The sequence below is a fragment of the Cheilinus undulatus genome, linkage group 11 (assembly GCF_018320785.1).
Source record: "Cheilinus undulatus linkage group 11, ASM1832078v1, whole genome shotgun sequence".
Taxonomy (NCBI): Eukaryota; Metazoa; Chordata; class Actinopteri; order Labriformes; family Labridae; genus Cheilinus; species Cheilinus undulatus.
Window position 1 is genome coordinate 29,097,401 of NC_054875.1, and position 14,719 is coordinate 29,112,119.

Below are 14,719 nucleotides of genomic sequence, written 5' to 3' on the forward strand. Positions count from 1 at the left end.
GGCAGATGTTTAAAGCTCTGTGTTTTGTGAGGGCTAACATCTTTGTCAATTTCTCATTTGTTGTTGTCTGTTGGTTGCATAAGTTAAAGCTATTCTTGGTGATATTTCTTGAATACTTCACACACACCCCTGCAACTGAATGTATTTGTTAGATAAAGAGCCTGGTGTGATTTGCATATATTTTAAATTTAATGCATGAACTTCAACAGCATACTCAATCATTACCTTACTATTTCATTGGAGTGCCTATTTCACACAGCTGTCCTAAACAATGTCTTTGCTGTTTGTTTCTAATGTAGCGTTGTGAGATAAATTTTGGCCAAGCCTGATATCTAAAGAGGTTTGACTGTTTTCTTCTCTAACCATATCCTGCTGAGTTCTTTTAAAGATAATTCCATGAAACATTTGAAATACTAAGACTGCATTCACTGATTTTCATATTTGACACATGCAAAAAGCCCACTGCTCCCACAGTAAAAAAAAAATACTCTGCTTTCCTCTCCAAAATCATCCTCTTCTTGCTCTTTATCTCTGCTTTCCTCACCTCCATCATCTTCATCTTGCTCTCTGTCCCTGCTTTCTACTCCTCCTTCATCCTCATGGTGCTTTCTATCGCTGCTTTCTTTTCCTACATCATCCTCATCTTGCTCTTTATCTCTGCTTTCCTCACCTCCATTTTCCTCACCTTGCTCTTTATCTCTGATTTCCTCTCCTCCTTCATCCTCATCTTGCTCTCTGTCCCTGCTCTCTACTCCTCCTTCATCCTCATGGTGCTCTCTATTCTCCTCTAATCAGGGGCAGGAACAGGGGTGCCCCAGCATATTATTTTACCTTATTTGATACATTATTTGATCTTGTGGTTCATTGTTATTTGGGTTCATGCCACACAGACATTTCACTCACTCAGGTGTTTTTAGGGTTTAGTTACTTATCTTTTTTATGGGAAAGGCCAATAGACAAACAGTAATGACAGCTAATCATAGGCTTATGTGAGGTTATATGTATGGGGTTATGTATAGTTGCGTCATCAGCACAGACTCACTAATTGTCTCAAAGCCCTATTTTTGTCATTGGTTTAGTTCAGCAGCAGTGGTTACTTATAAACGTGGTGGGAAATTGTGTTAACTGATGTCGTAAAAATGGAGATGTTTCTCTTTCTTTCTTTGACTATTCTGTTTACTAAAATGTTCATAACAACTCAGAACAATCACCAGGATCACCAAGGCTATTGCAACAGTGTTGGTTTCACAACAGCTGTCTCCACATCATAGACTCTAAACAGCTTCACAATACAAAATCTAGCAAAAGAAAATGTCTAAAATTTTCCATTCTTTGCAAAGTGAGTGATACACATAGTCAGCACAAACACAAAAAAATTCTCTCTTATCCTCTGACTGAAAAAGCCACATCCTCTGTGATAAAAATGTCATCATGTCAGCACCAACATGTCAGCTGTGTCACCAATATTCACATTCATAGAGGCAGTCACATAACACCTTCACACACCCTTCCTCTGTTGGGATCAGGAAACACTGCAGAGCACAGATACCTTTACCCAGAAGTCTGTGGGTGTGTGCGGTCATCAGAGGCTGCGGTACTTTGCACTTTGTGTGCTCATGTGACATTTGTGCTCTCTGGGTGTGTATAACAGCATTCACTCTACAGCTCAATTTTATAACTCTTATAACTCCTCTGTTTCTGCTGTCTCATGTTTACAGTATTGGTGTTTAAACTATTTTCTCCTTAAAAGTCCTGCATTTTTTGCCTTCATTATAGAAACATGACAGAGAACAGAGTCAGAAATGAAGGACAGAGAAAGAGAGACATATCATTTTGCTGTAAAAGTGACTCATGCACCCTGAAAATTTTTTTTTTGTTCACTTTTTTTGAGTAAAATTAGCAAATATAAGTGTAGCAAATCACGCCATTAACATATAGCCTTTCTTCTACTCTGGCACTCCTTCTGCTTCTGGTCTCATATTGAAAGGGCCACACTTGTTGCCAATACACACAGTGCCTTTATAAAGTATTCACTCCCCTGGTATTTTACCCTGTTATTGACTTTCTAAACTAATCATGGTCAATATAATTTGGCATCCCTGGAGATCAGTTAAAGGGGACATATTTTACCCTTATAAGACAAGTTTATATTGTTCTCAGAGGTCCCCAAAACATGCCTGTGAAGTTTGTTGCTGAAAAAACACTCCGGTAGTGGATTTTTGCATGTCTAAAAACCCCTCTGTTTCAGCCCTTCTCAGAACGAGTTGTTTCTGTGTCTGTGGCTTTAAATGGTAATTAGCTGTCTGACTCCACCCCTAACCACACCCCTCTCAGGAAATGGATGCAGCACTTCTGATGATACAGACACTTTTATCCAAAGTTTCGGACCTGACTGGGATTTGAACCATCAATCTCCCAGACCGTAGTCAGCAGGGTAACCCACTGAGATCTCCAGCATCTCAGCTGGTAGCTGAGAGGATCAGCAGAGGACAATAGAACTTTCCTCCAAGTGGGGGAGGGCCAACCAAACATGGGGGCGGGTGCTTACGCCCCATGTGAGGTCACTAGGTGTAAAACACAATTCAGCACACATATTCTGAAAGGTGGAGAAAGAGAGGGTGAGAGAATGGATTTTTCTCGTACTTGAGGGGATTGTGGAAAGGCCAGAGGCACATATTTGTGTTAGAAAAGCCTGAAAAAGTGATTTTTGCATAACGTGTCTCCTTTAAATCCATCATCAAGAAATGGAGGGGTACATGGCACATGTGTAAATCTGCCTAGATCAGGCCATTCTCACAAACTGACTGTGTTTGATGAAAACTAGTGACTAGGCCGCCAAGCCACCAATGACTACTCTGAAAAAGTACAAGCTTCAGCAGCTGAGATGGGAGAGATACAACAAAACTTAAAGGGTATGAATACTTATGTAGTCACTTATTTAACCTTACATATTTTTGCTAAATTGACATTACTTAAAAAAATCTGTTTTCACTTTGACATTAAAGATTTGTTTTTTTGTTTTTTTTGGCAAAAAGCCATTTATATTGACCATGATTGATTTATAAAATCAATCAAAGGGTAAAACATCAAGCGGGTAAATACTTTTTATAGGCCCTATATGTTTCCTTTTGATCAGTAGCCCATTTAAGAAAAGTCTAAGTGTTATGGCTTTTAAGTAAGTCCCCAGAGAGAGTGGGTAATCTATATTTAAGGAATGAGTGTTGTTTACAATCAGTAGTTATGTTTGAAGGACAGGAGGAAAGTGTAACTTTAGCTCAGCTGTAGGGAGGATATTGGTCTCTGGATGCTTTTATCCAATAGCCTTCATCAGCTCATGTTACAGCTTTTAAGCAGGTATTTGTCTTTTTATGTAACAGTGAAGCTGCTTTTAGACAAAGTCATTCACTTGTGACCACCAAACTGAGACTGTAACAGAGTCTAAAGTTTCATGTGGAAGTATTCTTTGAAACTGTTCACCCAGGCTAAGATAATTATAGACACAAGCTGCTTTTTTTCCACTACATCACAGGCAGACTATCTGAAATGAAGGACTTAACTTTGCAGGTTATGCTCCATTTCACATGCCTGAAAATCATGATGTAACATTTAATATGAATTAAAGAGTGTCAGAGAATACTGATACCAGAGACCACCAAAAACTAAGATTATGGTTGTCAGTTTTATGACTGAATGATGCTGGAGCATGTGAGGTACTCACTTTATGCGCCTCTGAGTGTGCATCTGTCAGATAGCCAGCCTGTGTGTCTGTCAGAGAGTGTATCTCTCCACTGCTCCCCTCATCTAAGTCACTGTCTTCATCCTGCGTTGAGTCTCTCTTGTTGCCAAGGGTAACACAGCAGGACACACTTTCTGTCTCTGTGACGCTGTCGTAATGATCCTCCTCATCGATGGCATCCTCATTGGGGAACACCTCCCCCTCAGCGGTGCAGGATGGGCTATCAATGCCACTGTCCCGGTTTGGAATCTTTCCGTTTTGCTCAGATGAGTCCGGATTGTCCAGGAGCTCATGGGAGGAGCCCTCCTCCTGCTCCACGATGTCAAGGCAACTAACACCGTCGTGCATGATGTCATCCTCGGCACAGCTGTCCAACCGCGCTTCGTCTGAGCTGTCAAGGAGCGCAGAGGTGGGACGAGAAAGTTCTGACACCTCGTCAGTCCGCTCTGAGGTGCCAAGTGCAAGTTTGTCCACAGGGGAGGAGTCTCCTGCAACCTTCGCCGCGTTCGTGTCCTGGCTGCAGGAAGTGATGTCAGACGCAGTATCCATTCTCAGACACAGATGCAGCTGGGAGCGTGGGAGCACCCCCAGGATCGGCACCCTGGGTTATAATAAATTATAATAAATAAAGCACGTCACACTTGTCATTTTTGCACATAAACTTGCAGCGAAATAAAGAGTCAAAGCTGTTTTTGCAAGGGGATAAATCTGTTGGATTTTAAGGCAAAATAAAACTAATGTGAAAAATGTTAACTCAAAGAACTTTAAAATCAATACCAAAAGTCTTACTTTGAATTTTCAAACCTCTCGATGAGCAGCCCCACCTTCTGGGCCTCTCTCTGCTGTGCACCCAGGCCAGGAGGTGTCACGCCAGGCTTTGGCTTAGGCGGAGGAGGGGGAGCTGGCAGAGGTCTTGAGGGTGCAGGAGGGATCCTCTTCGGTTTCTTATCTTGCCCGAGGGCGAGCAGGTGCGTAGGTTTAGGGGGCACTGGAGAAGCAGAAATCCAGACGAGGAGAGAGGAGCAGAGAAAAATAAAAGCATGAGGCTGCAGGCATGACCAAAAACTATCAGGTGACATGAATGAACCCCTGTGAGAAAGCCTCCATGGTTAAATCCACAGGTGAAGGTCTTCTTTCCCCGTAAAAAAAGACAAAACTCTAAAGTAAAGAAACACCGAAGATAAAAATGTTGTAGTGGTGCAGAGCCAGACTGACACTGAGCCTCAGCTACCAGCAACTTCCTTATTTCAGAACAGGATGCTGAGGCGAATGCGTGAGTAAGTCACCACAGCTCCACTGAAACCCTTCAAAAAAGACAGACATGACAGAGCTATCTTTAAAATGCACACTGTGCACATGCATGCATGCACTGTATGCTGTAATAATTCTCTCACAGTGAATTCTGAAAATTTGCATTAATTTTAATTGCACAAAATAAAGCATCTGAGAGCAGGAAATACACGTCACAGATGTTAATTGAGGCACTTCCTCTGTCTGTCTGTCTGTCCCTTTTAGAAATAGACAGCTATAGTAGAGTTTTATTAAAATAAACAGATATTTAAATCACTGTTTTCTCTTTTTCCATGGGGTCAAACTCAAAGTTAGGATTAAAGTTAATATTTTATCAGTGATACACTGTATGTTGTTAAATCACATGACAGCAAATGAGACACTGCCAGGAATATACTGGTGCTTTGGCAACACTGGTATCATGGTATAGATGGTTAGATAGATATGATGCATTCCTAATATACACAGTAAACAAATGAAAAAAAATCATAAATTGAGATTATAGTTTCCTGAAATCTTTTTTTAAATAATAAAAGAATTTTTGGAAAATCTTCCACGTCTCTTGCCTAACCTTTTAAGGTTAAGCAAGTGCATATTGAGTTTTAGGCAGAGCCTTTGAGATATCTGTATTTGTATCGGCAAAAACAGATCCTGAATATCATACACCCCTAATTACAACTTCATTTTTCCTTTATGTACAGAGGGTGTCATCAGACAGTAAATGAGAAGTGAATGACATTTTATAGTGCAGGAAATGTTGGAGGCAGATCATTGTTACTTTTTCTGTCAAATATAGTTTCCATGTTGTCCATCTTGTGATGTAAGGTAATTTAAAAAGTCAGCCGTTTCATCCCTTGCATTTTTTTATGTTTTTCCCCCAGTTATCTATTGTGGAATTATTTATCTGTAACAATTTCTGGTAATTGCTTTTTTGCCGCATACTTAAGTATTTCCATCAGCTATCTGTCATCTGAATAAGGGGGTAAACAGCTGTTCAAGAATCTGCTGTCTGACTGTCCTTAAGTCTTTTTCCAAAACAGTTGTATCTTTGGCAAAACCAGAAAATGTGGTGATCTGCCCCATCACACCCACAGTCTTCCCAACACATTTCTCATATATATTTTTATCTCCTGACCTAATTCACACTAGTAAACAGAACAAGAAGTAGATGTATATTATTTTCATGACACAGAACACTGTCTGCTGCTTGAAAAAGTCCCAACACTTTCAGACCTGCTGCATTGTTTAGATTCTCTGCCTTTCATTGGTTAACAGAGATAAAATGTCTATTGTCTGAAATAATCTTTATGTTACTCTTAATCTTCAAACCATTAACAAAACCAATTTGTACCTGAGCAAAGACATACTAAATTTAAACCACAGGAGCTTTGGTCAGCTTTAAATCTTGCTTATCTATCAATCCTTGCTACAGAATAAATAATCCTGCAGGATGAAAATCAATTTGAAAAAAGGTGACTGAAATCCCTGCTGTGAGACGTGAAGCACGTTTGTATCAAAATATAATTAATCTTTAGATAGGGCTTAAATGAAGAAACTGATACTGCCCCGTGGGAAAGCAGATTATATTTAGTTTCATTGTTGTAAGCATATTATCATGACTACCTGTTGTTTATTTTGATAAAAGCTGGCTCAACAGCATTCTTTCATTTTCATCTTTAAAAGCTTATTAACACTGCAAAAGGTAGATCATGATAACTTGAAGAGAGACTTTCATTCTTCTTCAACACTGCACTGTTGCAAAAACATAACCTAAAAGATAACAATGAAATAAAATTCCATTTCAGTAGAAAATAAGAGTTGAATTATGACTTAATTTATTATAAATACATAATTTATTATACCTACAATAGTTGTTTACCAGGCATGACAGCTGCTTAATGTATTAACTGGTATTAAAATCATGTGAATATTCTGTAATGGCTCAAGCTGAAATGATCACCTAATTCTGATGATTCACCTAATTAAAATCTACAAACCATTTTTCCTTTCTTTCAACTGTTTAAGTCCATTTTTAAACAAAAATACTGATTATTGTAGTGCTAACTCACAGCCAGGGGGCACAGAAAGGACAAGGTCCTTCTGTAGGCTCCCTTCTGGTACTCCAGCTTCCTCTCACAGTCCAAAGGCATGCTCGTTAGGTTAAACTGGTGACTCTAAATTGCAGTGGGTGTGATTGTGAGCATGACTGCTTGTTTGCCTCCATAGATCAGCCCTGTGACTGACTGGTGACCAGTCCAGGATGTGACCCCGCCTCTTGTCCAATGACCCCAAACAGGATGAGCGGTATAGATAATGGATGGATGTCAACTATTCTGCTTCAAGCTCTTCTGATTGGAGAATTTTTTTATTAACTACAATATGTTTTGAACTCATTGAAATTGGTTTTAGGCTGATTTCAAACAAAACTATCAATCTGAAACCATTGTAAATGATCAAGTACTCAGTTATAAATGCTTCTTTTATTTTGAAAGTTATGTCTAAAGGTACTGAAAACGCGGCAAAAGCTCCATAAAACGTGTCAAAAAGATAAAAATAATGGGTGTTTTTATGGTTAAGCACCATGCTGTTTTGAGAACAAGGCGTGTACTTAATTTCCCATTTGCTATTAAAGGTTGAAAATACATAACATTAAAGTCAAGGTCTACACATTTAAAATGTATAAAAGAGCTAGTGAAACAGTGAAGAATCAGTTTGAGAGCCAGACCATCTTTCAGCAAGGGGTTGCTTACAACCGTAACCTTGATTTGGTCGTATTTAAGATAATTTTATAAGAAAAGCTGACCATTCATTTTTCATCCCTCAAAATGTTAATGATAACTAAAAGTCAAGATTCGTGATCCTGAAGACAAAAGCAAAAATGATAAAAAAAAAACTTTTCTAAATTGCGTGAAAACACTTTATTATTTAGACTAAGTCGGTGATGACGTCAACAATGTCTCAGTTTTGCCCAGTTATAAGACATATCGTTCCTATTTAGCATTCTTCAAATGTCCTCAAACATTAACTCTGGGAGTCACTGGTCATTTTACAGCAGAGGTGATCCACTGAGCTGTCTGAGTGACAGATTGAGGCTGCACAGCTGACACACATCATGCCATAGAGGACAGTTTGTCAGAAAAGAACAAATGATGGTTAAATGGCAGGGGTTTGGTCCTGCTGAACCTTTCAATTATAACGACAGCTTCGGTGTCAGATACGGCCTTGAAGAGACCTCACAGCATTTTTACCTTGAGGTTTCTGAGCGGTCGGAGGTCTTGGTGAGGTGGAGGATTGGGGTCGGGGTTTGATGGCGGGCCTGTCGTGACATTGTCTGGGGGTGGGGATTTTCTTCACCAGGCGTGGAGAACAGAGATAGTCCACTGAGCCGCACTGGTACTGCAGAGAGGAGGCAGGAAGGTCTGCAGGACAGAGACATGGAGAAAAGGCGGTATTAGTTATCGATCTTATAATGAGATTCATCTAAAACACACATCCAAAAAAGCACTGGGATTCTGGGACAGGGCGGCAGCTGTGTGCGGTTACACTGAATGACCTTGAGCTCAGTGTGTTTCAGGACGTCGCCCTCAGACGGAGAGCAGGGCGACCAGAGAGGAGAGCGAAACCTCTGCAGAATTGACTGTAATTCAAGGCCTGAGGCAGCAGGCAAATAGCCTATCTCTATGACCGGCATTTATCTGATCGACTACAGCTCATCTTCTCTCGACTTTCTCTGGTCAGACTGTCACAGTCCAATAAGGACAAATTTCCATTGGAAAATAAAGTCTCTCTGGATGTACAAACTAGGACGAGGGTAAAATATGCAGTGCAGACAAAGGTTCTGAGAGTTTGTTATGGTTTTTAAACACTTCTGGATGAATTAAAGCGCAGCACCTAGAAAAAAAATATAATACTTCCCAACACAATGTGATATCCAACTGATAATGCTAACATACAACATGACACATTACATTACAGCACTTTATGACAATCCAATACATCACAGATGAAGTATGGCCACTATAAGGCATGTTATTATAAGACGCAACATAAGGAAGTACAGTACAACAGTATTTGGAGATCCAATACCTCAGTGTTTCCCTACTCATTTAAGCCAATACCTAAACTAATACTGGTACCAATATACACAACATTTCCCCCGAGACAGTCAAAACTATGAGCTTGAAATACAACAAAAGCTAATTAATGTCAAGTGTAAATATTCAGATGTGCTTACTTGAAGATTCTGCTGACACAGCTGATATAATGGCTGTGAAATCACTTGAATTTTTCATCTCTGCAGATACTGATGACAAAATGTTTGAACTTATTTTCTGCCAATACAATACAATTAAATGGATATACAATAATAATATATAATACACAACACACAAGATGATATGGTAGGATACGATATGTTACAACAAGGTACAATGTGATAAGGTATGATATGATATAATACGAAACAACACAATATGATACCATATAATATGGTATGACACAATATCTGATGATAAGGTATGATATGATAAGATACATCTGACCATATCATATCACACCTTATGATATTACGATAAGGTATGATATGATACATTCAGATACATTGGCATATAATACCATATGATAAGGTATGATACACTCTGATCTGATACTGTACATACAATAGGTACAATTCGATATGCTATCGTACAATATAATGATATGGTTCAATACAATACAATCTGATGTGATGCAATATGGTGCAATATTATATAAGTTTTAGAAAAATTTGTTTTGGACTTTAACACTGCATGCACTTATCTGCCTTCACAATGAAATTGCTAAACAAAATTAGAAGAAATAAACAACAATCTGCTTGTAAACAGAAAAGCATATGATAATTTATAAAGTCCTGGCACAATTAATGTTATGGAGTCCCTTAAAATTACATATCACTTCGTACAGTCACAAAAAGCAGCTAAAGGGCTGGCAGATGTAGGCAGTATAGTGTTGTAGTACTCGATAATGGTCTTGGTCTTGAGACCACATTTTGACTGTCTTGGTCTTGTCTTGGACTCAAGAACATTTTTACTTGGTCTTGTCTCGGTCTCGGCTTGTCTCGGTCTGGGTCTCGATCCCCAAAAGCCTTGATCTTGTCCTGGTTTCGGATAGTGTGGTCTTGAGTACAACACTATGCAGTATACACCTTATGTTCCACAAAAACCCTATTTCCAGTATAAATAGTAATTAATTCTAATCAACCTTTCTATTGATATCCATTTATTATGTCAATTATTATCGTTTTTGTGAGAGGGTGTCACAATCACCAGAGGAAAAGATGCCAGAGTGGAAGAAAAGAGAATCTCAGGGAGTCAGGGCTACATCAGGTGAAAGACACAACAAAAGAGGGAGAAAGCAGTAGCACAGGAATTCAGGGCACAGACAAACAATGCCACCTAAAGCCCAGTACATTTAATTAGGTTGTTTTCACTGATTTTATCCTAGACAACAACGGATGTAAATTGTAAATAGAAATAAGCTGTAGCAGGGCCAAGCTTCACTGGTGGTCTGTGCATAGCAGCAGGGACACTTTTTATTGTACTAGTAATAAAAAGATAAATACGATAAAATAAAATACAATAAAAGGAGAAATGGATTTGTCTGCTGATATATTTCACTAAAATTTACCTAGAGCGAGTATGAAAAAGGAGTTTGACAGCAGCTTAAAACCAGGATTTTTTTTTTTTCAGTTATCAACCCATGTTTATGTTGAAACTTGACACAATCAAATTCCAAGAGTTATGAGGAATTAAAGTTGTAGTTTCAAAAAATACATTAACAGATGAAAAAAGAACGTGTAGGTAATAGTGACTGCATAACAAGCTTTGTGTGTGAGGCATTTCTTGTACTAGTTGTATCATCACTGTCTGTCCACTGCCAGTGATTTGTCGGTTTTTGCTATCTAATATACCATCCGTTAAAAGATACAGGCGTCCCTTTGTGCATTATGTTAATAAATATGCAAACTGCAGCCACACACACATCTGTCCCTTCAGGCTCATGAATTGAAATCCAGTCATCCCAACTCTTTCTCAACTGGATTACCGGCTGAAATTGCACTGAGCCCTGGCACATCTAATTTGGTGTTTTTTCAGCCATGCTGCAGGCAGTGAGAAGAGAGCCAATAATGAGTCCTGTTCGGCTGTCCTCCCCGTGTGGCACACTACAGGCTCTCCCACCATCTCTGCACCACAGAGGAAGAACAACAGGCATGGGGAAAAGGATGTAGATTTGTGTCAGAAACTCTGCAGTGGTTTGGTTTTATATTCTACTCCCTGGACACAGAAACACTCTGAGCCTCTGGGTTTCTAATCTCTAAATCGAAGATGACTCGCTGATTGAGTCAGAGGAAAAGTGTGACCTATGAACATCTGAGCAGGCACGTCCCTTCAGCCAAAAGACTGTCAAGTGGAGAACTCCTTGACCAAAGACTGGCTGGGGTCGCTCCTGGGAAAAACAAACAGGAGTGGGAGACAGAGACATTGTACAGGCCGAGGTACCTATGGAAACTAAGTGCAGTCATGGTTACCTGAGAGGGGAAAAGAGGCCCTCATATGAAACGGGCTAACACCAAACATGAACTTGTCGACACAGCAGAGAGAGGAGCTGACACTTGGATTTCTTCTTCATTAAAATCTCACTGACCAAGCATAAAACAGCACAAGAAGCACATGTGAAACACTAAATTAAATCTGTATGTAAATATTCCAGAAACAGTGATCTCTAAAATGCCTCTAACCAAAGGTGTGAAGATATTAAAAGAAAATGTAATAAAATAAGCCAAGTGTAGAGATTATTCCAAGAAAAGAGAGGGTTAAAGAGTGTTACCTTGCCTCCAACCGTTCAGTTTCACATATCCAAAGTCCAAAGAGCAACTGAACAGAAAAAAATCTCCCACACAATCCAGTCCAAATCAAAACCAATCCTGCCCTCCCAGTTTGCCAGAGTGCGCGTGTGCAGAAACCGAGACTATCGTCTCACAAAAGCTCCTTCAAAGCTCAGTCCTGCATTATATTCACACTCACGCATTCATCTCTCCTTTCCCAGGTGTGTTTGAAGAGCTGCACCTGTCTTTTTTCACCTGCCAAACCTGATCCAAGCACCTCCTCCTGGGGCCAAAGTGACGGCATGTGTGTCACTGCGGTGATCCCAGCGCACCTTTGCAAACCAACAGGATATAGCACACCGCTCATTTCTTCACTCATCTGACAAGCCCTGATTGTTTCAGAGTCTGAGGGATTGAGGAGATGAGGAGAAAATATTGTCATTGTGTCTTTTTAAAAAGGCTTTTGTTGAAAAAACACACATGAGAGCACTGATCTGAGCTCATTAATTTCCTCTGCTCAGTTCCAGTTACTGTTAGATGGATGAATGGGACAATTAAACAGGAATTACACGTCTGAGAACATTACCACAAGGCACGCTCTAATCTGAGGGCTACAATGACAAGCATTTACTGTTGAAACAACTCAAGACATGATTAGTCACTATATGTTGCTTTAATTAAACCTGGTGAAAAACAGCCTTCCTGTTTGGCTGTGATGTCACAAACTTACCGAGACAGCGCAGTGAGTATTTTAATTTTTCTGGCAGGTAACCTGCGAGACCGCATTACTGTGAATTTCTAAACATGGTGAAAAGATGCTACGTGCCTAACTCACAGAAAAATTCAGATCCTCTCAGGTATTTGACAGGAACACTCTCTCTCGCTCAGTCAGAGTGAAAGGCACATGGCCCAAACAAATCTCTCCGGTCGCTATGATGCCGTCATGTGAGAGAAACCTAAAGAATGTCTCTATTATGTCACACGTAACAGCGATGTTTAGGATCTGAGTTTCGCTATTTTCACATTTTTGCAGTGATATATTGTCTTTTAAAGCACTGTATTAGAGAAGAATCAAGCAGTAGAAAATCATTTCTTTCCTGTTTTATATGACCTGGTATCATTTCCATTTTTAGACGCTAGCGCCACACCTGAGTTTCATTACAAATACCAGAACACTTTTTTCTACACCCTACTGTAAGGACCAGGACATCTGTCAAACTTTACCTGAAGCAAACTTTCAGGGATGCCAATATCTTCAGTACTGACACATCAGTGAACCTCCTCAGGTTGAATTACAATGAGTGATTTACAACTAGCACCTGATTTCATTAAAAATGTCTTGTTCTTTTTACAAGTCATCTGATATTTCCATCAGCTTTACCTAGTCTAAAAAATAATGCTGGTTCAGTAATGCTAGCTAATGGCTTACATTAAGAGGGCTAACTTGGTTGATATTAGCTTAAAGAAGCTAATACCATGTTAGCATTGTCACTTAGCATGCTTCACATAGCACAAGAGGTAAAATCTTAGTCACATTAGAATTAGAGAAGGGATAAATGTTAAAGTTTGGTTGTCAAACATTCAGAAGTCTTATTAAATTTGGATAGAAATGCACTTATGGACCTTAAATAATTGGAATTAATGCATTAATGCTGACAGTCATAAAACAGTAGGTCCTCAATAACCTTCCCCCAAGAGTTTGACTTTGTACAAACTTTGATTTGACAATGAAAAAAAAATGTCAGCAAAAAAAGAATTAATGTCAGCTTTCAGAAGGAATGTGGACGATTAATTGACTAAACAATTTCACTCTCACAGGTCAGAAACAAAATTACTAGTTGTTTGAAAAGAATTAGTAGGTAATAATACCAGTTTTAAACTCTTATGAATTTAGGCCTGCAATGCTGTTAAACAATGTCTCTAAGCCTGGGCTGGGCGGTGGTGGCCCGGGGGCCGTAAGTAGCCCTCCTCTTCAATCACTGTGGCCCCCTCAATTTCAAATACTAATAAATTCTATTCTAATTTAATGCATAGAAACATTGCAATGCTTTTTTGCATTAAATTAGTTGATATTTTTAGTTAAGTTACCAGGTGAAAGTAGGTTTATGGGCTGTAGAGGGAAAAAGGATGCTGGACTTGACAAGAGATCAGAGAATTTCACCAGGAAAACAGGAGTGTATGGTTAAAAAATATCAATTATTGCACAGAGCTACTTGGAGAGTTTTTAAAAAGATTACAAACTGGACATACTCATGCCACTAGATGACCTACAAACAGAAACAAGACTGTCAAGAATAAGACTGATTATTACAGGGTGCCATAGCCTTCTGTTTAGGGCTGCTGTTCCTGAAGTGGATGTGGTGGGTTCAAATCCAGCCTGTGGCTCCTTCCCTGCACGTTATTTCCCACAATCTTTCCATTGTCTTGTCTGAGTGAAGGCATGAAAGCCCCTGATTATTTCTATGTGGTCATTTTAATGCCTAAAATCACTGCTGCTCCTATGTTTCAAGAATAAAACTATCTTTGATTCATTTTCCACATGAAAATTCCTCAATGAAAAATTCATCTGACAAGCAAAAGAAATCAGAACGACATTTTGTTGTTGTAAATTGCTACTTGTATGCACAGGGCAAAATCTACAAAGAGATAGGAAGTTCTTCTTTGACACAGGGGGCGACTAAATCAGCCAAAACAAAGTTCCTAATGTATTATTTAAAGCTGAGCTTGTCTCAATATTAAAACAAAGATTTTTTTGCAGCCTAAAAACAACATTTTTGGAAAAATGCTAACTGAAACAAACTCTGCAAACTCTGCGTCCCACACACTACATA

The 14,719-nt window shown here is 39.3% G+C and overlaps 1 protein-coding gene across 1 annotated transcript in view; it reads right to left on the reverse strand.

Annotated features, from left to right (window-relative positions):
• The window catches only part of fgd (faciogenital dysplasia), a 98,471-nt gene that overhangs the window by 24,563 nt on the left and 59,189 nt on the right, over window positions 1-14,719 (reverse strand). Inside the window, exons 2-4 of the mRNA XM_041800205.1 lie at window positions 8,275-8,445; window positions 4,526-4,724; window positions 3,719-4,337 (exon numbers count right to left, since the gene is read on the reverse strand). Coding sequence (XP_041656139.1) covers window positions 3,719-4,337; window positions 4,526-4,724; window positions 8,275-8,445 — 989 coding nt within the window. The remainder of the gene's footprint in view (window positions 1-3,718; window positions 4,338-4,525; window positions 4,725-8,274; window positions 8,446-14,719) is intronic.